Source organism: Oncorhynchus gorbuscha, linkage group LG13 (genome assembly GCF_021184085.1).
Source record: "Oncorhynchus gorbuscha isolate QuinsamMale2020 ecotype Even-year linkage group LG13, OgorEven_v1.0, whole genome shotgun sequence".
Taxonomy (NCBI): Eukaryota; Metazoa; Chordata; class Actinopteri; order Salmoniformes; family Salmonidae; genus Oncorhynchus; species Oncorhynchus gorbuscha.
This window is the reverse complement of record NC_060185.1, coordinates 16,834,554-16,862,181: the sequence shown is the minus strand read 5'-3', so window position 1 is coordinate 16,862,181 and position 27,628 is coordinate 16,834,554. Positions and strand designations below refer to the sequence as shown.

At 49.6% G+C, this 27,628-nt stretch overlaps 1 protein-coding gene across 1 annotated transcript in view; it reads right to left on the bottom strand.

Annotated features, from left to right (window-relative positions):
* Positions 1 to 27,628, bottom strand: part of LOC123993915 (metabotropic glutamate receptor 5-like) — a 149,160-nt gene that overhangs the window by 88,510 nt on the left and 33,022 nt on the right. Inside the window, exons 5-6 of the mRNA XM_046296391.1 lie at positions 25,634 to 25,708; positions 25,212 to 25,386 (exon numbers count right to left, since the gene is read on the bottom strand). Of these exons, the coding sequence (XP_046152347.1) occupies positions 25,212 to 25,386; positions 25,634 to 25,708 (250 nt within the window). The remainder of the gene's footprint in view (positions 1 to 25,211; positions 25,387 to 25,633; positions 25,709 to 27,628) is intronic.

The following is a 27,628-nucleotide window of genomic DNA, read 5'->3' as shown; positions in this document are numbered from 1 at the left end:
AAAGTATTTAGTCAGCCACCAATTGTGCAAGTTCTCCCACTTAAAAATATGAGAGAGGCCTGTAATTTTCATCATAGGTACACTTCAACTTTGACAGACAAAATGAGAAAAAAAAATCCACAAAATCACATTGTAGGATTTTTTATGAATTTATTTGCAGATTATGGTGGAAAATAAGTATTTGGTCACCTACAAACAAGCAAGATTTCTGGCTCTCACAGACCTGTAACTTCTTCTTTAAGAGGCTCCTCTGTCCTCCACTCGTTACCTGTATTAATGGCACATGTTTGAACTTGTTAGCAGTATAAACGACACCTGTCCACAACCTCAAACAGTCACACTCCAAACTCCACTATGGCCAAGACCAAAGAGCTGTCAAAGGACACCAGAAACAAAATTGTAGACCTGCACCAGGCTGGGAAGACTGAATCTGCAATAGGTAAGCAACTTGGTTTGAAGAAATCAACTGTGGGAGCTATTATTAGGAAATGGAAGACATACAAGAACACTGATAATCTCCCTCGATCTGGGGCTCCACGCAAGATCTCACCCCGTGGGGTCAAAATGATCACAAGAACAGTGAGCAAAAATCCCAGAACCACACGGGGGGACCTAGTGAATGACCTGCAGAGAGCTGGGACCAAAGTAACAAAGCCTACCATCAGTAACACACTACGCCGCCAGGGACTCAAATCCTGCAGTTGCAGACGTGTCCCCCTGCTTAAGCCAGTACATGTCCAGGCCCGTCTGAAGTTTTCTAGAGAGCATTTGGATGATCCAGAAGAAGATTGGGAGATTGTCATATGGTCAGATGAAACCAAAATATAACTGTATGGTAAAAACTCAACTGGAGGACAAAGAATGCTGAGTTGCATCCAAAGAACACCATACCTACTGTGAAGCATGGGGGTGGAAACATCATGCTTTGGGGCTGTTTTTCTGCAAAGGGACCAGGACGACTGATCCGTGTAAAGGAAAGAATGAATGGGGCCATGTATTGTGAGATTTATTTCTATCAGCAAGGGCATTGAAGATGAAATGTGGCTGGGTTTTTCAGCATAACAATGATCCCAAACACCGCCCGGACAACGAAGGAGTGGCTTCGTAAGAAGCATTTCAAGGTCCTGGATTGGCCTAGCCAGTCTCCAGATCTCAACCCCATAGAAAATCTTTGGAGGGAGTTGAACGTCCGTGTTGCCCAGCAACAGCCCCAAAACATCATTGCTCTAGAAGATATCTGCATGGAGGAATGGGCCAAAATACCAGAAACAGTGTGTGAAAACCTTGTGAAGACTTACAGAAAATGTTTGACCCCTGTCATTGCCAACAAAGGGTATATAACAAAGTATTGATATAAACTTTTGTTATTGACCAAATACTTATTTTCCACCATAATTTCCAAATAAATTCATAAAAAATCCTACAATGTGATTTTCTGGAGAAAAAAAATCTAATTTTGTCTGTCATAGTTGAAGTGTACCTATGATGAAAATTACAGACCTCTCTCATCTTTTAAGTGGGAGAACTTGCACAATTGGTGGCTGACTAAATACTTTTTTGCCCCACTGTATGTCTGTGTGTTAGTGGTGCACAAGTCAGCTGTTTGTTCAACCGCCCACAATTGCTAATAACACATCTGCAACCGCCTGACTTATATGTGATGAAGTGAAAATAAGAGGCCCGCTTCCGACCCAAACCCACTAATATAGAAAATGTAGGCGGCAGTCAGAGACTCCAGAATCATTTGTTGACAGGGGGGTCAGGATTTATTTAGCCTGATTTACATGTTTCTGCTAACAATTTCCGTTATTTGGTAGGCTATTTGTTAGGCTATTTGTTAGTCAACTTGTCTATAATTAGATACAGTGCCTTCAGAGAGTATTCACACACCTTAACTTTATCACATTTAGTTGTGATACAAAGTGGAATTAAAAATGATTTCATTGACATTTATTTGTCAACGATCTACACAAAATACTCTGTTATGTCAAAGAGGAAGAAACATTTTATGATTTGTAAAAAAATGAATAATAATAAATCACTTGATACGTATTCAACTCCCTGAGTCAATACATGTTAGAATCACCTTTGGAAGTGATTACAGCTGTGAGTCTTTCTGGGTAAGTCTCTACGAACTTTCCACACCTGGATCGTGCAACATTTAACAATTATTATTCTTCTAAATTCTTCGAGCTCAAATTGATTGTTGATAATAATAATAATAATAATATCTGCCATTTAGCTCATTGCTAAACAACCATTTTCAGTTCTTTCCATGGATTTTCAAGCAGGTTTAAGTCAAAACTGTAACTCGGCCACTCAGGAACATTCACTGTCTTCTTAGTAAGCAACTCCAGTGTAGATTTGGCCTTGTGTTTTAGGTTATTGTCCTGCTGAGGCGTGAATTCACCTCCCAGTGTCTAGTGGAAAGCAGACTGAACCAGGTTTACATTTACGTTTATTTTTTTATCCTGACAAAATCCCCAATGCGACAGTAACGAGTACAAGCATACCCATAACATAATGAAGCCACCACTATGCTTGCAAATATGGAGAGTGGTACTCAGTAATGTATTGATGGATTTACCCCAAACATAACACTTTGTATTCAGGACAAAAAGTGAATTTCTTTGCCACATGTTTTTGCAGTATTACTTTAGTGTCTTGTTGCAAACAGGATGCATGTTTTGAAATATTTTATTCTGTACAGGCTTCCTTCTTTTAAATCTGTCAAATAGGTTAGTATTGTGCAGTAACTATAATGTTGCTGATCCATCCTCAGATTTCCCCTATCACAACCATTAAACTCTGTAACTGTTTTAATGTCACCATTGGCCTCATGAAATCCCTGAGTGGTTTCCTTCCTCTCTGGCAACTGAGTTAGGAAGGACACCTGTATCTTTGTAGTGACTGGGTGTATTGATACACCATCCAAAGCGTAGTCAATATTCAATATTCCTTTGAGCATCATTACTTTTATGAGATGTATTTGTGCCGTCATGTGCATCAGTAGAACAATTTCTAACCTTTTTACATTCCGTTTTTACTTATACTTGTATGTTGACTTATCCATATTGACGTTGAGGGTTTAAGTTTCGCCTGACTTTTCTTAGCGGATGTACAATCATCGCAAATTGAATTATCTGGCATTTCAGGCCCAAAAGTGAACATAATTGTACACTCGCAAACTCATTCAAAAACAAGGGCTGAGGGGCTTACGATGCGAGCTTCCCTTGTTTGGCTAATCGTTTGGACCGACGTCCAAGATGGTGATGGGGTGAATGGGTAAATGGACGAGGCTGTGTATTTTATGGGTTTGAAACACAGCCTCTGCCTTGTGACTGTCAAATTTGTATAGCGCCTCACAATCATCACATATAACACTGCTATCATCCTCTTTAACCACTTCAACAAACCTTTACCAAACATTACTTGACCAAACATTACTTTACCAAACATTACTTCACCAAACATTACTTTACCAAACATTACTTCACCAAACATTACTTTACCAAACATTACTTCACCAAATATTACTTTACCAAACATTACTTCACCAAACATTACTTCACCAAACATTACTTTACCAAACATTACTTTACCAAACATTACTTTACCAAATATTACTTCACCAAACATTACTTCACCAAACATTACTTCACCAAACATTACTTTACCAAACATTACTTTACCAAACATTACTTCACCAAACATTACTTCACCAAACATTACTTCACCAAACATTACTTCACCAAACATTACTTTACCAAACATTACTTTACCAAACATTACTTTACCAAACATTACTTCACCAAACATTACTTTACCAAACATACCCTCCCTCCTCTTTATTTTCAACTCAACATTTCTCACCTTTTTTCTTATTGAATTTTACTCCGCCATTGTCCTTTTTGCCTCCGTTCCCAAAAGCATTTGTCGATTGGCATGTTGGGTATTTGGCACGCGTACAGTTAGGCCCTTATAGGCTTATGCACTAATGCCAGATAGCCTAAAACAATGAAAGAAAAACCTCAATGTAGACTATAGATTTAAATTGCGCAATAATTATACATTCATATATTTTTTATAATATATTTTTATCTTTATTCAACCCGCTCGCCACCGACTGCCCTTCATCGACATAATATTTAATGAGGCTAAACCCACCCGCCCTGATGATGTAACCTCGGGGACTGCGGGTTATGAGTCAACCCGCGTATCACTAGTGTGTGTGTGTGTGTGTGTGTGTGTGTGTGTGTGTGTGTGTGTGTGTGTGTGTGTGTGTGTGTGTGTGTGTGTGTGTGTGTGTGTGTGTGTGTGTGTGTGTGTGTGTGTGTGTGTTTCTTCTGAGTGTTTATCTAAGGCTTGCAAAGGGAGGGTATATTACTGGAAACTTTCGAAGTTTACCAGTGAACTTCCAGAATTTGGGTATTTTTCAAAGATTTTACGTAGAATCACACAACATCTAGAGGCCCTTTTGGGAACTTCAGATTATCTCAGGTGTCTAATTACCTCTGGCCCACTGTGTGGCCTTACCACATGTCAAATATATGAAATCATTTCATAAAATAATAACAAAATACAATGACAAAGCTGTAAAACATGATCCTAAATAAAACCACTGCTGTTTAACATAACACAGGGTTTCAGCATGAAATATTTATTTATTTTTGACAAACTTTGATTTATTTGACTATGTCAGTATATATTTGTTGTCAATGTTTTGGGTCAAACTGGTGGTAGTTGTGAGTAAAGTCAATAGTTATAAGAGTTACAGAGTTAATAAAAAATAATGCCATTGTTGATTAGATGCTTCTGTCATTAATTAGGCCATTTTCTCTGGAACCATATGGTCTGACTACTAGAAACTCATGAACAATATGGACACGGATATAATAAATGAATACTAGTTACAAACACACACACACACACACACACACACACACACACACACACACACACACACACACACACACACACACACACACACACACACACACACACACACACACACACACACACACACACACACACACACAGACACACACACACACTGTACACACTGATGGAGTAAACATGCATTGAGACAATTGAGTGGAGTGACAAAGCATTTAGGAAAACCAACATCAGAACAGAGCAAGGCAGAAGGCATTGACACACACTGAGAAACTCCACTCATATTCCAGGGTTGCGGAGTAACTGATTACATGTATTTGGCTTAATGTAATCTGATTACATGTATTTGGCTTAATGTAATCTGATTACATGTATTTTGCTTAATGTAATCTGATTACAAAAAAATATGTGACTGTAATCAGTTACGTTACCAGCAAAAATATTGTCATCAGATTACAAATACTACATGATTACTTCTTTGATGACTTTTACTGTTTTCTCAATTACATCAATTCAGTATTTAAAAAAGGCCCAAGTTTAAGTTGGTTCCACCTGAGCGAGTCTGACCACAAGTCAGACACCGTTATGATGACACATCAAACGCGTTTGATTGATCCTTTTTGCCTTCTTCTAATGCCTTTTAAGGGGAAAGTCATCCAAAAAGTAACTGAAAGTAATCAGATTACATTACCGAGCGTGGGTAATCCAAAAGTTACGTTAATTGCTTGCAATTTTGACAAGTAACTAGTAACTGTAAAGGAATACATTACAAAGTAACCTACCCAACCCTGCACAAACACACTCTCTCTGTCTTTCTGCAAACACTCTACCAAAACGACAATATGCTGTGCTCTCCACTAATATCGGAACCCTTGGTAAATATGAGCAAAATGGGCTGTGAAAAAAATGTCTTTGCTGTTTTTACATTTTTTACTGTTTTTCTGGGATTGATCAGCATTAAGATTGCAGATAGATTGTAGCTTCTATCAATGTGATTGTTTGCATCACTTCCAATCCCCCATAAAAATGTTTGCAAATATATACACAGTGGCTTGCGAAAGTATTCACCCCCCGTGGTCTTTTCCTATTTTGTTGCCTTTACAACCTGGAATTAAAATAGATTTTTGGGGAGTTTGTATCATTTGATTTACACAACATACCACTTTGAAGATGCTAAATGTTTTTTATTGTGAAACAAATAAGAAATAAGACAAACAAATTGAAAACTTGAGCGTACATAACTATTCACCCCCCCCACCCTCCCCCGCCCACCCACAAAGTCAATACTTTGTAGAGCCACCTTTTGCTGCAATTACAGTTGCAAGTCTCTTGGGGTACGTCTCTATAAGCTTGGCGCATGTAGCCACTGGGATTTTTACCCATTCCTCAAGACAAAACTGCTCCAGCTTCTTCAAGTTGGATGGGTTCCGCTGGTGTACAGCAATCTATAAGTCATACCACAGATTCTCAATTGGATTGAGGTCTGGGTTTTGACTAGGCCATTCCAAGACATTTAAATGTTTCCTCTTAAGACACCTGCTGGAAGGTGAACCTCCATCCCACATCCAAATCTCTAGAAGACTGAAACAGGTTTCCCTCAAGAATTTCCCTGTATTTAGCACCACCCACCATTCCTTAAATTCTGACCAGTGTCCCAGTCCCTGTCGATGAAAAGCATCCCCACAACATGATGCTGCCAACACCATGCTTCACTGTGTGGATGGTGTTCTCGGGGTGATGAGAGGTGTTGGGTTTGCGCCAGACATAGCGATTTCCTTGATGGCCAAAAAGCTCAATTTTAGTCTCATCTGACCAGAGTACCTTCTTCCATATCTTTGGGGAGTCTCCCACATAGTCACTTATTTTTTTTCTTTATGCAATGACTTTTTTCTGGCCACTCTTCCATAAAGCCCAGCTCTGTGGAGTGTACGGCTTAAAGTGGTCCTATGGATAGATACTCCAATCTCCGCTGTGGAGCTTTGCAACTCCTTCAGGGTTATCGTTAGTCTCTTTTTTGCCTCTCTGATTAATGCCCTCCTTGCCTGGTCCCTCTCTTGGCAGGTTTGTTGTGGTGTCATATTCTTTCAATTTTTTAATAATGGATTTAATGGTGCTCCGTGGGATGTTCAAAGTTTCGGATAATTTTTTATAACCCAACCCTGATCTGTACTTCTCCACAACTTTGTCCATCTATCTCTGAACACTATCCAGTCCCAACCTTCAGCTCCATTCAACTCCTCCCATCTATCTCTGAACACCATCCAGTCCCAACCTTCAGCTCCATTCAACTCCTCCCATCTATCTCTGAACACCATCCAGTCCCAACCTTCAGCTCCATTCAAATCCTCCCATCTATCTCTGAACACCATCCAGTCCCATCTTGAGCTCCATTCAACTCCTCCCATCTATCTCTGAACACCATCCAGTCCCAACCTTCAGCTCCATTCAACTCCTCCCATCTATCTCTGAACACCATCCAGTCCCAACTTTCAGCTCAATTTAACTCCTCCCATCTATCTCTGAACACCATCCAGTCCCAACCTTCAGCTCCATTCAACTACTCCCATCTATCTCTGAACACCATCCAGTCCCAACCTTCAGCTCCATTCAATTCCTCCCATCTATCTCTGAACACCATCCAGTCCCAACCTTCAGCTCCATTCAACTCCTCCCATCTATCTCTGAACACCATCCAGTCCCAACTTTCAGCTCAATTTAATCTCCTCCCCATCTATCTCTGAACACCATCCAGTCCCAACCTTCAGCTCCATTCAACTCCTCCCATCTATCTCTGAACACCATCCAGTCCCAATCTTCAGCTCCATTCAATTCCTCCCATCTATCTCTGAACACCATCCAGTCCCACCCTTCAGCTCCATTCAAATCCTCCCATCTATCTCTGAACACCATCCAGTCCCATCTTGAGCTCCATTCAACTCCTCCCATCTATCTCTGAACACCATCCAGTCCCAACCTTCAGCTCCATTCAACTCCTCCCATCTGTCTCTGAACACCATCCAGTCCCAACTTTCAGCTCAATTTAACTCCTCCCATCTATCTCTGAACACCATCCAGTCCCAACCTTCAGCTCCATTCAACTACTCCCATCTATCTCTGAACACCATCCAGTCCCAACCTTCAGCTCCATTCAATTCCTCCCATCTATCTCTGAACACCATCCAGTCCCAACCTTCAGCTCCATTCAACTCCTCCCATCTATCTCTGAACACCATCCAGTCCCAACTTTCAGCTCAATTTAACTCCTCCCATCTATCTCTGAACACCATCCAGTCCCAACCTTCAGCTCCATTCAACTCCTCCCATCTATCTCTGAACACCATCCAGTCCCAACCTTCAGCTCCATTCAATTCCTCCCATCTATCTCTGAACACCATCCAGTCCCACCCTTCAGCTCCATTCAAATCCTCCCATCTATCTCTGAACACCATCCAGTCCCATCTTGAGCTCCATTCAACTCCTCCCATCTATCTCTGAACACCATCCAGTCCCAACCTTCAGCTCCATTCAACTCCTCCCATCTATCTCTGAACACCATCCAGTCCCAACTTTCAGCTCAATTTAACTCCTCCCATCTATCTCTGAACACCATCCAGTCCCAACCTTCAGCTCCATTCAACTCCTCCCATCTATCTCTGAACACCATCCAGTCCCAACCTTCAGCTCCATTCAATTCCTCCCATCTATCTCTGAACACCATCCAGTCCCAACCTTCAGCTCCATTCAACTCCTCCCATCTATCTCTGAACACCATCCAGTCCCACCCTTCAGCTCCATTCAACTCCTCCCATCTATCTCTGAACACCATCCAGTCCCAACCTTCAGCTCCATTCAAATCCTCCCATCTATCTCTGAACACCATCCAGTCCCATGTTGAGCTCCATTCAACTCCACCCATCTATCTCTGAACACCATCCAGTCCCAACCTTCAGCTCCATTCAACTCCTCCCATCTATCTCTGAACACCATCCAGTTCCATCCTTCATCTCCAGTTAACCCTTCCCATCTATTTCTGAACACCATCCAGTCCCAACCTTCAGCTCCATTCAACTCCTCCCATCTATCTCTGAACACCATCCAGCCCCATCCTTCAGCTCCATTCAACTCCTCCCATCTATCTCTGAACACCATCCAGTCCCAACCTTCAGCTCCATTCAACTCCTCCCATCTATCTCTGAACACCATCCAGTCCCACCCTTCAGCTCCATTCAACTCCTCCCATCTATCTCTGAACACCATCCAGTCCCAACCTTCAGCTCCATTCAACTCCTCCCATCTATCTCTGAACACCATCCAGTCCCACCCTTCAGCTCCATTCAACTCCTCTCATTTATCTCTGAACACCATCCAGTCCCAACCTTCAGCTCCATTCAACTCCTCTCATTTATCTCTGAACACCATCCAGTCCCAACTTTCAGCTCCATTCAACTCCTCTCATTTATCTCTGAACACCATCCAGTCCCAACCTTCAGCTCCATTCAACTCCTCTCATTTATCTCTGAACACCATCCAGTCCCAACCTTCAGAGAAGGCCAGTTTTATTGCTTCTTTTCTCAGGACAACAGTTTTCAGCTGTGCTAACATAATTGCAAAAGGGTTTTCTAATGATCAATTAGCCTTTTAAAATGATAAACTTGGATTAGCTAACACAACGTGCCATTGGAACACAAGATTGATGGATTCTGATAATGGGTCTCTGTATGCCTATGTAGATATTCCATTAAAAAATCAGCCATTTCAACCTACAATAGTTATTTACAACATTAACAATGTCTACACTGTATTTCTGATCAATTTGATATTATTGTAATGGACAAAATCATTGCTTTTCTTTTGAAAACAAGGATATTTCTAAGTGACTCCAAACTTTTGAACGGTATTGTATGTTCCCATTCATATTTTAGTTTACCTGAGTGATTAGGAACCCTTCAGTGGTAAGCCGTGACTTCCTGTTTCACTGGGGTATAAATACGAGGTGACACACAGACCAAGTTTACATAGTCATCCATCACTATGGGAAAGACCAGAGAATACAGCACTGATGTGAGACCAAAGGTTGTTGAGCTGCACAAATCAGGAAATTGCTATAATATAATAGCTCAGTGGTTGAAAATCAGGGCAATAATTAAGAAGAATAAAGTAACTGAAGATTTTAACAATGGGCCTGGAAGAGGACATGTGTCTATGTTGACCCCACGCACAGTGAGAAGGATGGTTCGATTGGCCCAAAAACCTCCAAGGATCACAGCTAGAGAACGTTAGTTGAGTCTTGGGGTCAGAATGTCTCCAAAACTACGATCAGACGCCACCTACGTAACCACAAGTTAGTTGGGAGGGTTGCCCTGTCATCAAACAACAAACAAAAGTGCCTACAGTTTGCCAAACATTACTGGAACTTTCAATGGAACTGGGTTCTATGGTCAGATGAGACCAAAATAGAGCGTTTTGTAAACAAACACCAGAGGAGGGTTTGGTGTATACAGAAAGATATCCATACAGACAGATATCCATACAGACAGATATCCATACAGAAAGATAGCCATGCAGAAAAATCCCCACTGTGAAGTATGGTGGTGGATCTTTGATGTTGTAGGGCTGTTTATCTTCCAACGGCCCTGGACAACTTGTTAGAATACATGATGTCATGGACTCCATCAAGTAACAGCGGATATTACATCAGAACCGGACTGCCTCTGCTAGGAAGCTTAAACTGGGCCGTGGTTGGATCTTCCAGCAGGACAATGATCCAAAGCACACCTCAAAATCAATACACAAATGGTTCACTGAACACAGAATCAAGGTTTTACCGTGGCCATCCCAGTCCCTTGACCTAAACCCCATAGAAAACCTGTGTGATGAGCTGAAGAGGAGTCCACAAGCGAGGACATCAGAATCTGCTGGGTCTGGAGAGTTTCTGTATGGAGGAATGGTCTCAGATCCCTCAGAGCTGTTATCTTGACAAAGGGAGGTTGCACAAAGTATTGAATGAAGAGGTGCCAATAATTATGATCAGATTCATCATTATTTTTCAATTATTTTACTTTAATTAAAGGTTAGATTGTTGTGAATATTTTGAATGAAAGACCAAGAGGATAAAGAATAACGTTTTTTTTCACAACCCTCATATTTACCAAGGGTGCCAATATTATTGGAGGGCACTGTAGGCTATTGTGAAAGTGTGTGTGTTTACAGGTGATGTTTCTACCTTTATCTCAACAGCACTGTTCATTACTGGGTTTGAAACTGGCTGGCACCACCAGGGACGCTGGGAGAGAGAAAGAATCAATACTAACAAACTCCAAACACACAGGGGAATGCAAGGGTGGGTTGGTGTGTGTGTGGTGTGTCTGAGTCACTATAGATGCCTGGCAGGTGCAGGGTGCAGGTGGTAATAATGCTGGCAGGTTGAGGTCCTTCAGAGTGAAGGAGTGATCCCATCTATTCTCTGTTAGGAGGTTCAGAGCTCGGTTGCTATTCATCACTTAGTGACAAATGGATTGGTAAAAACAGTTTGATGTGTAATGTGATTGATTATCCTCCTGATGTGTGTACATACCGGTCTCCCAGTAACTTAGTGAATGAAGAGCATGGTAGCGATGAGGATGATGAGCATGATCACGCTGGTATTCAGGTAAGGTTACTGAAGGGATAAATATAATTTAATAGAAATTCAATGGAATGAATTTAACATTACATAGGATAACAGGACATGAGCCGGTCTCTATTCTCCATGGTGCTAACAGTGTAGGTGCTAAAATGTTAATTAAAAGGTTGGCATGGCAACAGAGGCTCAAGAGGCCAGAGTGAGCTGCACAAACATACACACAACTGAGTGTAGTGTAAGCAGTTGTCCCCTGGTGCATTGTGAGATGGTGTGGGATCTGCACCTCAAGCAGAAACACATCAGAACTCTTAAAAGGGAGTGAGGGGGGGTGGCACAAGGGAGATGTAGAACAAAGCAGAACTGCTAGGAGCAGAGAGGAAGACAGACTGAATGTGTTAGAGAGAAGAGAGATACATAGAGACAGAGAGAGAGGGGAGGGGAGAGGGGGAGAGAGAAGAGACATACATAGAGGGGAGGGGAGAGGGGGACAGAGGGGAGGGGAGAGTGGGGACAGAGGGGAGAGAGAAGAGACATACATGGAGGAGAGGGGGACAGAGGGGGAGAGAGAAGAGACATACATGAAGGAGAGGGGGACAGAGGGGGGTAGAATAGAGTAGAGGAGAGTGGGGACAGAGGGGGAGAGAGAAGAGACATACATGAAGGAGAGGGGGACAGAGGGGGGTAGAATAGAGTAGAGGAGAGTGGGGACAGAGGGGAGAGAGAAGAGACATACATGGAGGAGAGGGGGACAGAGGGGGGTAGAATAGAGTAGAGGAGAGTGGGGACAGAGGGGGAGAGAGAAGAGACATACATGAAGGAGAGGGGGACAGAGGAGAGGGGGACAGAGGGGGACAGAGGGGGGTAGAATAGAGTAGAGGAGAGTGGGGACAGAGGGGGAGAGAGAAGAGACATACATGAAGGAGAGGGGGACAGAGGAGAGGGGGACAGAGGGGGACAGAAGGGGGTAGAATAGAGTAGAGGAGAGTGGGGACAGAGGGGGAGAGAGAAGAGACATACATGGAGGAGAGGGGGACAGAGGGGGAGAGAGAAGAGACATACATGGAGGAGAGGGGGACAGAGGGGGGTAGAATAGAGTAGAGGAGAGTGGGGACAGAGGGGGAGAGAGAAGAGACATACATGGAGGAGAGGGGGACAGAGGGGGAGAGAGAAGAGACATACATGGAGGAGAGGGGGACAGAGGGGGAGAGAGAAGAGACATACATGGAGGAGAGGGGGACAGAGGGGGGGGAAATAGAGTAGAGGAGAGTGGGGACAGAGGGGGAGAGAGAAGAGACATACATGAAGGAGAGGGGGACAGAGGGGGGGGTAGAATAGAGTAGAGGAGAGTGGGGACAGAGGGGGAGAGAGAAGAGACATACATGGAGGAGAGGGGGACAGAGGAGGAGAGAGAAGAGACATACATGGAGGAGAGGGGGACAGAGGGGAGAGAGAAGAGACATACATGGAGGAGAGGGGGACAGAGGGGGAGAGAGAAGAGACATACATGAAGGAGAGGGGGACAGAGGGGGGGGTAGAATAGAGTAGAGGAGAGTGGGGACAGAGGGGGAGAGAGAAGAGACATACATGGAGGAGAGGGGGACAGAGGGGGAGAGAAGAGACATACATGAAGGAGAGGGGGACAGAGGGGGGGGTAGAATAGAGTAGAGGAGAGTGGGGACAGAGGGGGAGAGAGAAGAGACATACATGGAGGAGAGGGGGACAGAGGGGGGGTAGAATAGAGTAGAGGAGAGTGGGGACAGAGGGGGAGAGAGAAGAGACATACATGAAGGAGAGGGGGACAGAGGGGGGGGGTAGAATAGAGTAGAGGAGAGTGGGGACAGAGGGGGGGGGGGGTAGAATAGAGTAGAGGAGAGTGGGGACAGAGGGGGAGAGAGAAGAGACATACATGGAGGAGAGGGGGACAGAGGGGGAGAGAGAAGAGACATACATGGAGGAGATGGGGACAGAGGGGGGGTAGAATAGAGTAGAGGAGAGTGGGGACAGAGGGGGAGAGAGAAGAGACATACATGGAGGAGAGGGGGACAGAGGGGGAGAGAGAAGAGACATACATGGAGGAGAGGGGGACAGAGGGGGGGGTAGAATAGAGTAGAGGAGAGTGGGGACAGAGGGGAGAGAGAAGAGACATACATGAAGGAGAGGGGGACAGAGGGGGGGTAGAATAGAGTAGAGGAGAGTGGGGACAGAGGGGAGAGAGAAGAGACATACATGAAGGAGAGGGGGACAGAGGAGAGGGGGACAGAGGAGAGGGGGAGAGAGGAGAGGGGGAGAGAGAAGAGACATACATGGAGGAGATGGGGACAGAGGGGAGGGGGACAGAGGGGAGGGGGACAGACGTGGGGGAGAGTAGAGGAGAGTGTCTCAGCCTCCAGTATTTATGCTGCAGTAGTTTATGTGTCGGGGGGCTAGGGTCAGTTTGTTTATCTGGAGTACTTCTCCTGTCCTATTCGGTGTCCTGTGTAAATCTAAGTGTGCGTTCTCTAATTCTCTCCCTCTCTCTTTCTTTCTCTCTCTCGGAGGACCTGAGCCCTAGAACCATGCCCCAGGACTACCTGACATGATGACTCCTTGCTGTCCCCAGTCCACCTGGCCATGCTGCTGCTCCAGTTTCAACTGGCCTGGGCCCTAGGACCATGTCCCAGGACTACCTGACATGAGGACTCCTTGCTGTCCCCAGTCCACCTGGCCATGCTCCTGCTCCAGTTTCAACTGTTCTGCCTTACTATTATTCAACCATGCTGGTCATTTATGAACATTTGAACATCTTGGCCACGTTCTGTTATAATCTCCACCTGGCACAGCCAGAAGAGGACTGGCCACCCCACATATGCTCTCTCTAATTCTCTCTTTCTTTCTCTCTCTCGGAGGACCTGAGCCCTAGGACCGTGCCCCAGGACTACCTGACATGATGGCTCCTTGCTGTCCCCAGTCCATCTGACTGTGCTGCTGCTCCAGTTTCAACTGTTCTGCCTTATTATTATTTGACCATGCTGGTCATTTATGAACATTTGAACATCTTGGTCATGTTCTGTTATAATCTCTACCCGGCACAGCCAGAAGAGGACTGGCCACCCCACATAGCCCGGTTCCTCTCTAGGTTTCTTCCTAGGTTTTGGCCTTTCTAGGGAGTTTTTCCTAGCCACCGTGCTTTTACACCTGCATTGTTTGCTGTTTGGGGTTTTAGGCTGGGTTTCTGTACAGCACTTTGAGATATCAGCTGATGTACGAAGGGCTATATAAATAAATTTGATTTGATTTGATTTGATTTGGGGACAGAGGGGAGGGGAGAGTAGAGGAGAGGGGGACAGAGGAGAGGTGGACAGAGGAGAGGGGGACAGAGGAGAGGGGGACAGAGGAGAGGTGGACAGAGGAGAGGTGGACAGAGGAGAGGGGGACAGAGGAGAGGGGGACAGAGGAGAGGGGGACAGAGGAGAGGGGGAGAGAGGAGAGGGGAGAGATAAGAGACATACATGGAGGAGAGGGGGACAGAGGGGAGGGGACAGAGGGGGGGGGGCAGAGGAGAGGGGAACAGAGGAGAGGGGGAGAGAGGAGAGACATACATGGAGGAGAGGGGGACAGAGGGGAGGGGGACAGAGGGGGGGCAGAGGAGAGGGGAACAGAGGAGAGGGGGAGAGAGGAGAGACATACATGGAGGAGAGGGGGACAGAGGGGAGGGGGACAGAGGGGGGAGTAGAGGAGAGTGGGGACAGAGGGGAGGGGAGAGTAGAGGAGAGTGGGGACAGAGAGGAGGGGGAGAGTAGAGTAGAGGAGAGTGTGGACAGCGGGGGAGAGAGAAGAGACATACATGGAGGAGAGGGGGACAGAGGAGAGGGGGGACAGAGGAGAGGGGGACAGAGGAGAGGGGAGAGAGGAGAGGGGGAGAGAAGAGAGACATACATGGAGGAGAGGGGGACAGAGGAGAGGGGGACAGAGGGGGGGGGGTAGAATAGAGTAGAGGAGAGTGGGGACAGAGGGGGAGAGAGAAGAGACATACATGGAGGAGAGGGGGACAGAGGGGGGTAGAATAGAGTAGAGGAGAGTGGGGACAGAGGGGGAGAGAGAAGAGACATACATGAAGGAGAGGGGGACAGAGGAGAGGGGGACAGAGGGGGAGGGGGAGTGGGGACAGAGGGGGAGAGAGAAGAGACATACATGAAGGAGAGGGGGACAGAGGGGGGGGGGGTAGAATAGAGTAGAGGAGAGTGGGGACAGAGGGGGAGAGAGAAGAGACATACATGGAGGAGAGGGGGACAGAGGGGGGTAGAATAGAGTAGAGGAGAGTGGGGACAGAGGGGGAGAGAGAAGAGACATACATGGAGGAGAGGGGGACAGAGGGGGACAGAGAGGAGGGGAGAGTGGGGACAGAGGGGAGAGAGAAGAGACATACATGAAGGAGAGGGGGACAGAGGGGGGGTAGAATAGAGTAGAGGAGAGTGGGGACAGAGGGGGAGAGAGAAAGAGACATACATGAAGGAGAGGGGGACAGAGGAGAGGGGGACAGAGGGGGGTAGAATAGAGTAGAGGAGAGTGGGGACAGAGGGGGAGAGAGAAGAGACATACATGGAGGAGAGGGGGACAGAGGGGGGGGGTAGAATAGAGTAGAGGAGAGTGGGGACAGAGGGGGAGAGAGAAGAGACATACATGAAGGAGAGGGGGACAGAGGAGAGGGGGACAGAGGGGGGAGTAGAGGAGAGGAGAGTGGGGACAGAGGGGAGAGAGAAGAGACATACATGGAGGAGAGGGGGACAGAGGAGAGGGGGACAGAGGAGAGGGGAGAGAGGAGAGGGGAGAGAGAAGAGACATACATGGAGGAGATGGGGACAGAGGGGAGGGGGACAGAGGGGAGGGGGACAGACGTGGGGGAGAGTAGAGGAGAGTGGGGACAGAGGGGAGGGGAGAGTAGAGGAGAGGGGGACAGAGGAGAGGTGGACAGAGGAGAGGGGGACAGAGGAGAGGGGGACAGAGGAGAGGTGGACAGAGGAGAGGTGGACAGAGGGGAGGGGAGAGTAGAGGAGGGGGGACAGAGGGGAGGGGAGAGTAGAGGAGAGGAGAGGGGGACAGAGGGGAGGGGAGAGTAGAGGAGAGGAGAGGGGGACAGAGGGGAGGGAGAGTAGAGGAGAGGAGAGTGGGGACAGAGGGGAGGGGAGAGTAGAGGAGAGGAGAGGGGGACAGAGGGGAGGGGAGAGTAGAGGAGAGGAGAGTGGGGACAGAGGGGAGGGGAGAGTAGAGTAGAGGAGAGGGGGACAGAGGGGAGGGGAGAGTAGAGGAGAGGAGAGGGGGACAGAGGGGAGGGGAGAGTAGAGGAGAGGAGAGGGGGACAGAGGGGAGGGGAGAGTAGAGGAGAGGAGAGTGGGGACAGAGGGGAGGGGAGAGTAGAGTAGAGGAGAGGGGGACAGAGGGGAGGGGAGAGTAGAGGAGAGGGGGACAGAGGGGAGGGAGAGTAGAGTAGAGTGGGGACAGAGGGGAGGGAGAGTAGAGGAGAGGAGAGGGGGACAGAGGGGAGGGAGAGTAGAGGAGAGGGGGACAGAGGGGAGGGGAGAGTAGAGGAGAGGAGAGTGGGGACAGAGGGGAGGGGAGAGTAGAGGAGAGGAGAGGGGGACAGAGGGGAGGGGAGAGTAGAGGAGAGGGGGACAGAGGGGAGGGGAGAGTAGAGTAGAGGAGAGTGGGGACAGAGGGGAGGGAGAGTAGAGGAGAGGAGAGGGGGACAGAGGGGAGGGGAGAGTAGAGGAGAGGGGGACAGAGGGGAGGGGAGAGTAGAGGAGAGGGGGACAGAGGGGAGGGAGAGTAGAGGAGAGGAGAGGGGGGACAGAGGGAGGGGAGAGTAGAGGAGAGGAGAGTGGGGACAGAGGGGAGGGGAGAGTAGAGGAGAGGGGGACAGAGGGGAGGGGAGAGTAGAGGAGAGGAGAGGGGGACAGAGGGGAGGGGAGAGTAGAGGAGAGGGGGACAGAGGGGAGGGGAGAGTAGAGGAGAGGAGAGGGGGGACAGAGGGGAGGGAGAGTAGAGGAGAGGAGAGTGGGGACAGAGGGGAGGGGAGAGTAGAGGAGAGGAGAGGGGGACAGAGGGGAGGGGAGAGTAGAGGAGGGGGGGACAGAGGGGAGGGGAGAGTAGAGTAGAGGAGAGTGGGGACAGAGGGAGGGGAGAGTAGAGGAGAGGAGAGGGGGACAGAGGGGAGGGGAGAGTAGAGGAGAGGGGGACAGAGGGGAGGGGAGAGTAGAGGAGAGGGGGACAGAGGGGAGGGGAGAGTAGAGGAGAGGAGAGGGGGACAGAGGGGAGGGAGAGTAGAGGAGAGGAGAGTGGGGACAGAGGGGAGGGGAGAGTAGAGGAGAGGGGGACAGAGGGGAGGGGAGAGTAGAGGAGAGGAGAGGGGGACAGAGGGGAGGGGAGAGTAGAGGAGAGGGGGACAGAGGGGAGGGAGAGTAGAGGAGAGGAGAGGGGGACAGAGGGGAGGGGAGAGTAGAGGAGAGGAGAGTGGGGACAGAGGGGAGGGAGAGTAGAGGAGAGGGGGACAGAGGGGAGGGGAGAGTAGAGGAGAGGAGAGGGGGACAGAGGGGAGGGGAGAGTAGAGGAGAGGGGGACAGAGGGGAGGGGAGAGTAGAGGAGAGGAGAGGGGGACAGAGGGGAGGGGAGAGTAGAGTAGAGGAGAGTGGGGACAGAGGGAGGGGGGACAGAGGGAGGGGGACAGAGGGGAGGGAGAGTAGAGTAGAGGAGAGTGGGGACAGAGGGGAGGGGAGAGTAGAGGAGAGGAGAGGGGGACAGAGGGGAGGGAGAGTAGAGGAGAGGGGGACAGGGGGGAGGGGAGAGTAGAGGAGAGGAGAGGGGGACAGAGGGGAGGGGAGAGTAGAGGAGAGGGGGACAGAGGAGAGGGGGACAGAGGGGAGGGGAGTAGAGGAGAGTGGGGACAGAGGGGAGGGAGAGTAGAGTAGAGGAGAGTGGGGACAGAGGAGAGGGGGACAGAGGGGGAGTAGAGGAGAGTGGGACAGAGGAGAGGGGGACAGAGGGGGGAGTAGAGGAGAGGGGGACAGAGGAGAGGGGGACAGAGGGGGGAGTAGAGGAGAGTGGGGACAGAGGGGAGGGGAGAGTAGAGGAGAGGAGAGGGGGACAGAGGGGAGGGGAGAGTAAAGGAGAGGAGAGGGGGACAGAGGGGAGGGGAGAGTAGAGGAGAGGAGAGGGGGACAGAGGGGAGGGGAGAGTAGAGGAGAGGAGAGGGGGACAGAGGGGAGGGGAGAGTAGAGGAGAGGAGAGTGGGGACAGAAGGGAGGGGAGAGTAGAGGAGAGTGGGGACAGAGGGGAGGGAGAGTAGAGGAGAGGAGAGGAGAGGAGAGGAGAGGAGAGAGGGAGAGGGAGGAGAGGAGAGGAGAGGGGGAGAGGAGAGGAGAGAGGAGAGAGGGGGACAGAGGGGAGGGGAGAGTAGAGGAGAGGAGAGTGGGGACAGAAGGGAGGGGAGAGTAGAGGAGAGGGGGACAGAGGGGAGGGGAGAGTAGAGGAGAGGAGAGGGGGGACAGAGGGGAGGGAGAGTAGAGGAGAGGAGAGGGGGACAGAGGGGAGGGAGAGTAGAGGAGAGGAGAGTGGGGACAGAAGGGAGGGGAGAGTAGAGGAGAGTGGGGACAGAGGGGAGGAGAGGAGAGGAGAGGGAGGGGGACAGAGGGGAGGGGAGAGTAGAGGAGAGGAGAGTGGGGACAGAAGGGAGGGGAGAGTAGAGGAGAGGGGGACAGAGGGGAGGGGAGAGTAGAGGAGAGGAGGGGGGACAGAGGGGAGGGAGAGTAGAGGAGAGGAGAGGGGGACAGAGGGGAGGGGAGAGTAGAGGAGAGGAGAGTGGGGACAGAAGGGAGGGGAGAGGGGGACAGAGGGGAGGGGAGAGGGGAGAGTGGGGACAGAGGGGAGGGGAGAGTAGAGGAGAGTGGGGACAGAGGGGAGGGAGAGTAGAGGAGAGTGGGGACAGAGGGGAGGGGAGAGTAGAGAGAGTGGGGACAGAGGGGAGTAGAGTAGGTAGAGGAGAGTGGGGACAGAGGGGAGAGTAGAGTAGAGTAGGAGAGTGGGGACAGAGGGGAGGGAGAGTAGAGTAGAGGGAGTGGGGACAGAGGGGAGAGTAGAGTAGAGTAGAGAGAGTGGGGACAGAGGGGACAGAGGGGAGAGTGGGGACAGAGGGAGAGTAGAGTAGAGAGAGGAGAGTGGGGACAGAGGGAGAGTAGAGTAGAGTAGAGGAGAGTGGGGACAGAGGGAGAGAGTAGAGTAGAGTAGAGGAGAGTGGGGACAGAGGGGAGAGGAGAGTAGAGTAGAGGAGAGTGGGGACAGAGGGGAGGGGAGAGTAGAGTAGAGGAGAGTGGGGACAGAGGGGAGGGGAGAGTAGAGTAGGGAGAGTGGGGACAGAGGGAGGGAGAGTAGAGTAGAGGAGAGTGGGGACAGAGGGGAGGGGAGAGTAGAGTAGAGGAGAGGGGGACAGAGGGGAGGGGAGAGTAGAGTAGAGGAGAGTGGGGACAGAGGGGAGGGAGAGTAGAGTAGAGGAGAGTGGGGACAGAGGGGAGGGGAGTAGAGTAGAGGAGAGTGGGGACAGAGGGGAGGGAGAGTAGAGTAGAGGAGAGGGGGACAGAGGGGAGGGGAGAGTAGAGGAGAGGAGAGTGGGGACAGAAGGGAGGGGAGAGTAGAGGAGAGTGGGGACAGAGGGGAGGGGAGAGTAGAGGAGAGTGGGGACAGAGGGGAGGGAGAGTAGGGAGACAGGTGGGGACAGAGGGGAGGGAGAGTAGAGTAGAGGAGAGTGGGGACAGAGGGAGAGTAGAGTAGAGTAGAGGAGAGTGGGGACAGAGGGGAGAGTAGAGTAGAGTAGAGGAGAGTGGGGACAGAGGGGAGGGGAGAGTAGAGTAGAGGAGAGTGGGGACAGAGGGGAGAGTAGAGTAGAGTAGAGGAGAGTGGGGACAGAGGGGAGAGTAGAGTAGAGTAGAGGAGAGTGGGGACAGAGGGAGAGTAGAGTAGAGTAGAGGAGAGTGGGGACAGAGGGGAGGGAGAGTAGAGTAGAGGAGAGTGGGGACAGAGGGGAGGGAGAGTAGAGTAGAGGAGAGTGGGGACAGAGGGGGGAGGGAGGAGAGTGGGGACAGAGGGGAGGGAGAGTAGAGTAGAGAGAGAGTGGGGACAGAGGGGAGGGGAGAGTAGAGTAGAGGAGAGGGGGGACAGAGGGGAGGAGAGAGTAGAGTAGAGGAGAGTGGGGACAGAGGGGAGGGGGAGAGTAGAGTAGAGGAGAGTGGGGACAGAGGGAGGGGAGTAGAGGAGAGGAGAGTGGGGACAGAGGGGAGGGAGAGTAGAGTAGAGGAGAGGGGGACAGAGGGGAGGGAGAGTAGAGTAGAGGAGAGTGGGGACAGAGGGGAGGGGAGAGTAGAGGAGAGTGGGGTCAGAGGGGAGGGAGAGTAGAGGAGAGTGGGGTCAGAGGGGAGGGGAGAGTAGAGGAGAGGGGGACAGAGGGGAGGGAGAGTAGAGGAGAGGAGAGTGGGTCAGATGGGAGGGGAGAGTAGAGGATAGTGGGGAGAGAGAGAAGATACATACATAGAGACAGAGCGAGAGAGAGGGGTTGAGAGAGAGAGGGGTTGAGAGAGAGGGGTTGAGAGAGAGAGGGTTGAGAGAGAGTGGGGGTTGTGAGAGAGTGGGGGTTGAGAGAGAGTGGGGGTTGAGAGCGTATGGTAAGTCTTTAGATCCTAGACCTAGGCATGCCCTCGTACAACATGCCCTCGTACAACAGTTCAGCTCCTCTCTATCTCTCGCTTGCTCGCTCTCCCCTCCCCTGCTCTCTGTCTTTCTCTCTCTATCCCCTCCCCGCTCTCTCTTTCTCTCTCTATCACCTCCCCCTCTCTCTCTTTCTCTCTCTATCCCCTCCCCCTCTCTCTCTTTCTCTCTCTATCCCCTCCCCCTCTCTCTCTTTCTCTCTCTATCCCCTCCCCCTCTCTCTCTTTCTCTCTCTATCCCCTCCCCGCTCTCTCCCTTTCTCTCTCTCCCCTCCCCTCCCCTCTCTCTCTTTCTCTCTCTATCCCCTCCCCCTCTCTCTCTTTCTCTCTCTATCCCCTCCCCTCTCTCTCTCTCTCTATCCCCTCCCCCTCTCTCTCTTTCTCTCTCTATCCCCTCCCCCTCTCTCTCTTTCTCTCTCTATCCCCTCCCCCTCTCTCTCTTTCTCTCTCTATCCCCTCCCCGCTCTCTCTCTTTCTCTCTCTATCCCCTCCCCCTCTCTCTCTTTCTCTCTCTATCCCCTCCCCCTCTCTCTCTTTCTCTCTCTATCCCCTCCCCGCTCTCTCTCTCTCTATCCCCTCCCCCTCTCTCTCTTTCTCTCTCTATCCCCTCCCCCTCTCTCTCTTTCTCTCTCTATCCCCTCCCCGCTCTCTCTCTCTCTATCCCCTCCCCCTCTCTCTCTTTCTCTCTCTATCCCCTCCCCCCTCTCTCTCTTTCTCTCTCTATCCCCTCCCCCTCTCTCTCTTTCTCTCTCTATCCCCTCCCCGCTCTCTCCCTTTCTCTCTCTATCCCCTCCCCGCTCTCTCCCTTTCTCTCTCTATCCCCTCCCCCTCTCTCTCTTTCTCTCTCTATCCCCTCCCCCTCTCTCTCTTTCTCTCTCTATCCCCTCCCCTGCTCTCTGTCTTTCTCTCTCTATCCCCTCCCCCTCTCTCTCTTTCTCTCTCTATCCCCTCCCCTGCTCTCTGTCTATCTCTCTCTATCCCCTCCCCCTCTCTCTCTTTCTCTCTCTATCCCCTCCCCGCTCTCTCTTTCTCTCTCTATCCCCTCCCCCTCTCTCTCTTTCTCTCTCTATCCCCTCCCCCTCTCTCTCTTTCTCTCTCTATCCCCTCCCCGCTCTCTCTCTCTCTCTATCCCCTCCCCGCTCTCTCTCTCTCTCTATCCCCTCCCCCCTCTCTCTCTCTCTCTATCCCCTCCCCGCTCTCTCTCTCTCTCTATCCCCTCCCCCTCTCTCTCTTTCTCTCTCTATCCCCTCCCCCTCTCTCTCTTTCTCTCTCTATCCCCTCCCCCTCTCTCTCTTTCTCTCTCTCCCCTCCCCCTCTCTCTTTTCTCTCTCTATCCCCTCCCCCTCTCTCTCTTTCTCTCTCTATCCCCTCCCCCTCTCTCTCTCTCTCTCTATCCCCTCCCCCTCTCTCTCTTTCTCTCTCTATCCCCTCCCCCTCTCTCTCTTTCTCTCTCTATCCCCTCCCCCTCTCTCTCTCTTTCTCTCTCTATCCCCTCCCCGCTCTCTCTCTCTCTCTAACCCCTCCCCGCTCTCTCTCTCTCTCTCTATCCCCTCCCCCTCTCTCTCTCTCTCTCTATCCCCTCCCCGCTCTCTCTCTCTCTCTATCCCCTCCCCCCCTCTCTCTCTTTCTCTCTCTATCCCCTCCCCCTCTCTCTCTTTCTCTCTCTATCCCCTCCCCCTCTCTCTCTTTCTCTCTCTCCCCCTCCCCCTCTCTCTTTCTCTCTCTCCCCCTCCCCCTCTCTCTTTCTCTCTCTATCCCCTCCCCGCTCTCTCTCTTTCTCTCTCTATCCCCTCCCCCTCTCTCTCTTTCTCTCTCTATCCCCCCCCTCTCTCTCTCTCTTTCTCTCTCTATCCCCTCCCCCTCTCTCTCTTTCTCTCTCTATCCCCTCCCCGCTCTCTCTCTCTTTCTCTCTCTATCCCCTCCCCCTCTCTCTCTCTTTCTCTCTCTATCCCCTCCCCCTCTCTCTCTTTCTCTCTCTATCCCCTCCCCCTCTCTCTCTTTCTCTCTCTATCCCCTCCCCCTCTCTCTCTTTCTCTCTCTATCCCCTCCCCCTCTCTCTCTTTCTCTCTCTATCCCCTCCCCCTCTCTCTCTCTTTCTCTCTCTATCCCCTCCCCCTCTCTCTCTTTCTCTCTCTATCCCCTCCCCCTCTCTCTCTTTCTCTCTCTATCCCCTCCCCCTCTCTCTCTTTCTCTCTCTATCCCCTCCCCCTCTCTCTCTTTCTCTCTCTATCCCCTCCCCCTCTCTCTCTTTCTCTCTCTATCCCCTCCCCCTCTCTCTCTTTCTCTCTCTATCCCCTCCCCCTCTCTCTCTTTCTCTCTCTATCCCCTCCCCCTCTCTCTCTTTCTCTCTCTATCCCCTCCCCCTCTCTCTCTTTCTCTCTCTATCCCCTCCCCCTCTCTCTCTTTCTCTCTCTATCCCCTCCCCCTCTCTCTCTTTCTCTCTCTATCCCCTCCCCCCTCTCTCTCTTTCTCTCTCTATCCCCTCCCCCTCTCTCTCTCTCTCTTCATCCCCCATATTTGTATTATCCTACCCTCCTATTCAAATCCCTCACTCATCCCTTCCCACCACACACAAACACACACATATACACTTTATATACAAAGGTATGTGGACACCCTTTCAAATGAGTGGATTTGGCTACTTCAGATACACCATTGCTGACAGGTGTATAAAATCGAGCGCACATCCATGCAATCTCCATAGACAAACATTGGCAGTAGAATGGCCTTACTGAAGAGCCCAGTAACTTCAACCTGGCACAGTCATAGGATGCCACCTTTCCAACAAGTCAGTTCGTCAAATTTCTGCCCTGCTTGCACGGTAAGTGCTGTTAGTGTGAAGTGGAAACGTCTAGGATCAACAACGGCTACTCCGCGAAGTGGTAGGTCACACAAGCTCACAGAATGGGACCACCGAGTGCTGAACAGCGTAGCACATAACAATTGTCTGTTTTTGGTGGCAACACTTACTACCAAGTTCCAAACTGCCTCTGGAAGCAACGTCAGCACAATAAATGTTACTCGGGAGCGTCATGAAATGGGTTTCCATGGCCGAGCAGCCGCATACAAGCCTAAGATCGCCATGATCAATGCCAGAGTGATGAATCACGAATCACCATCTGGCAGTCCGGCTGACGAATCTGGGTTTGGCGGATGTCAGGAGAACGCTGCCTGCCCCAATGCATAGTGTCAACTGTAAAGTTTGATGGAGGAGGAATAATGGTCTGGGGATGTTTTTCATGGTTCAGGCCCCTTAGTTCCAGTGAAGGGAAATCTTAACGCTACAGCATACAATGACATCCTAGACAATTCTGTGCTTCCAGCTTTGTGGCAACAGTTTGGGGAAGGCGCTTTCCTGTTTCAGCATGACAATGCCCCTGTGCACAAAGCGAGGTCCATACAGAAATGATTTGTTGACATCACTGTGGAAGAACTTGAGTGGCTTGCACAGAGTCCTGACCTTAACCGCATTGAACACCTTTGGGATGAATTGGAATGCCGACTGCGAGCCAACATCAGTGCATGACCTCCCTAATGCTCATGTGGCTGAATAGAACCAAGTCCTGCATGCAGCAAAGTACTGGAAACCCTTCACAGAAGACTGGAGGCTGTTATAGCAGCAAAGTACTGGAAACCCTTCACAGAAGACTGGAGGCTGTTATAGCAGCAAAGTACTGGAAACCCTTCACAGAAGACTGGAGGCTGTTATAGCAGCAAAGTACTGGAAACCCTTCACAGAAGACTGGAGGCTGTTATAGCAGCAAAGTACTGGAAACCCTTCACAGAAGACTGGAGGCTGTTATAGCAGCAAAGGGGGAACCAACTCCATATTAATACCCATGATTTTGGATTGAGAAGTTTGACAAGCAAGTGTCCACATACTGTATGTTTGTGTACAGTGTCTGTCAGAATGTGTGCGTGTCAGTCTCTCTGTGTGTGTGTCCTCTGCATGTCCAGTGTCCACTGACCTGCCGACCAGTAGGAGCTCCCCCACCAGTCCCTGCCGTCTCATGGCCATGAGGATGTTCCTGACTGTCATGCCCTCACAGAAGCAGGCTACCACCCTGGCTTTGGGCAGGTGGGTTCTGAGACGCTCCAGCAGCCTATCAAAACTCTTCTCCCCCGCGTTGCTCCAGATCTTACCTACCATAAGACACACACACCAGGAGATGAGGTAAGTGATTAAGGAGTCATTAAATTGTCCCTGTTTCACTTCATGTAATTTCCCCAAGGGAAACTTACCTAATATCCTATTCACCACATAGTGCACTACTGTTGCACATGGCAGTGCACTACATGAAAATAGGGTGCCATTCGCCCTGAGGTAGTCCCATGTGGCACTCAGACTAGATGTACTTCCTGGTTACTGACATCCCCAGTAGGATCTTACCAGAGTGGGCGATGCAGATGCCCTCCTTGGCAGCCATATCCTTGAAGGCCTCCATCCCACTCTCCCCGTAGTTACCTAGGAGACAGTAGAGAGGGCGGTGAGCGACAAGAACAGAGGATGTCTGTAATGTATAGAATGCTCAACGAGAGAGAGAGAGAGAGAGAGAGAGAGAGAGAGAGAGAGAGAGAGAGAGAGAGAGAGACAGAGAGAGAGAGAGAGAGAGAGAGAGAGAGAGAGAGAGAGAGAGAGAGAGAGAGAGAGAGAGAGAGAGAGAGAGAGAGAGAGAGAGAGAGAGAGAGAGAGAGAGAGAGAGAGAGAGAGAGAGAGAGAGAGAGAGAGATATTCATCAGACTGGTACTGTATAGATATTTTTATAGAGTCTGTTCTGTTTAACACACATTCAACAGAAGAGAAAGTGGATGACCTGTAATTTATGCTAATGAAGGGGAGTGCATGCTGGCAGAATGTTTGATAGGATGCCCCTTTCTTTCTCTCTCTATCCATGTTGTTTCTCCCTCTCTTGTTCTCCCTCTTTCACCATCTCTCATCTCTCCCTTTATTCCCCCCTTCATTATCTACCTTTCTTTTAGTACCAGTTTTTCACAAGATCATTCATCTCCCAGCTCTGATCCCCCTCACAATTCCCAGTGGGCTCCAACCATCAAATGATTACACAGAGAATTTACAATGTAATAGTATCAGGTCTGTATGGGTGTAGTTAGCAGGAGCAGAGCCCATGTAGAGGAGGCTGGTGAGGTCAGAGGAGGCTGGTGATAGGAGCTATAGGTGGACAAGTCATTGTAATAGCTGGAATGGAATGGTACCAAACTCATCGAACAACCCAGCAGATGACTGAGGCTGAGCTCCCTGCCATCCTGAACCTCTGTATCAGGCGGCGAGAAAGGAAGGCCCGGAAAATGGTTAAGGACTCCAGCCAACCATAGACTGTTCTCACTGCTTCCGCACAGCAAGCGGGACTGGTGCATCATGTCTGACACCAACAGGCTCCTGAACAGCTTCTATCCCCAAGCAATAAGACCACTAAAACAGCTAATAAAATGGCTACACGGACTATGTGAGTGAACCCTTTGAATATTTAGTTATTCTCTATGCACACTCACAGGACTCTACACACATAGAAAACGTGTTCCAAAGGGGTTCTTTCTCTGTCCACATAGGAGAACCCTTTTTGGCTCCAGGTAGAACTCTTTTGGGACCAAAAATGGTTCTTCAAAGGGTTCTCCTATGTGGACAGATAAATAACCCTTTTAGGTTCTATACACTGGTTCTGTACACTGACACTCCAACACACACACACACTTAATTTGCTCACACACACATAGAGTAGGAGGCACTCTTTCCCCTGGTCTAAAAACATATCCCAATGCCCCAGGGCAGTGATTGGGGACATTGCCCTGTGTAGGGTGACGTCTTTCGGATGGGACGTTAAACAGGTGTCCTGACTCTCTGTGGTGACTAAAGATCCCATGGCACTTATCATAAGAGTAGTGGTGTTAACCCTGGTGTCCTGGCTAAATTCCTAATCTGGCCCTCATACCATCATGGCTCCGTTCCATTGATTCCATTCCAGTCATTACAATGAGCCTGTTCTCCTATAGCTCCTCCGGGGTGTGTGTGTGTGTCTTGGGTAGCAGAGCAATGTGTAAAGTCCTGTAATTAGTGTCTCGGTGAGAGAAGTAGGAGACAGATGGTACAGACAGCCCACCCCCTTACTAATGAACACATGTATGGCCATGCCCACAGACATTTAAAAAGCACAAATTCACATACATAGGGCCTGGCTATGTGAACATTCCTGTGACAGAGAACAGAGGCTGCCAGTGAGAGGAGATCCGAGTCTTTAGCCCCTCACATCAACTCAACACCAGTCACAGAACACACATCTCGACATGACACATACTATAGTACTTACTATATAATGTTGTAGTTTACTGTAGAATACTATACTACACACTGTGCAATACCCCTCAATCA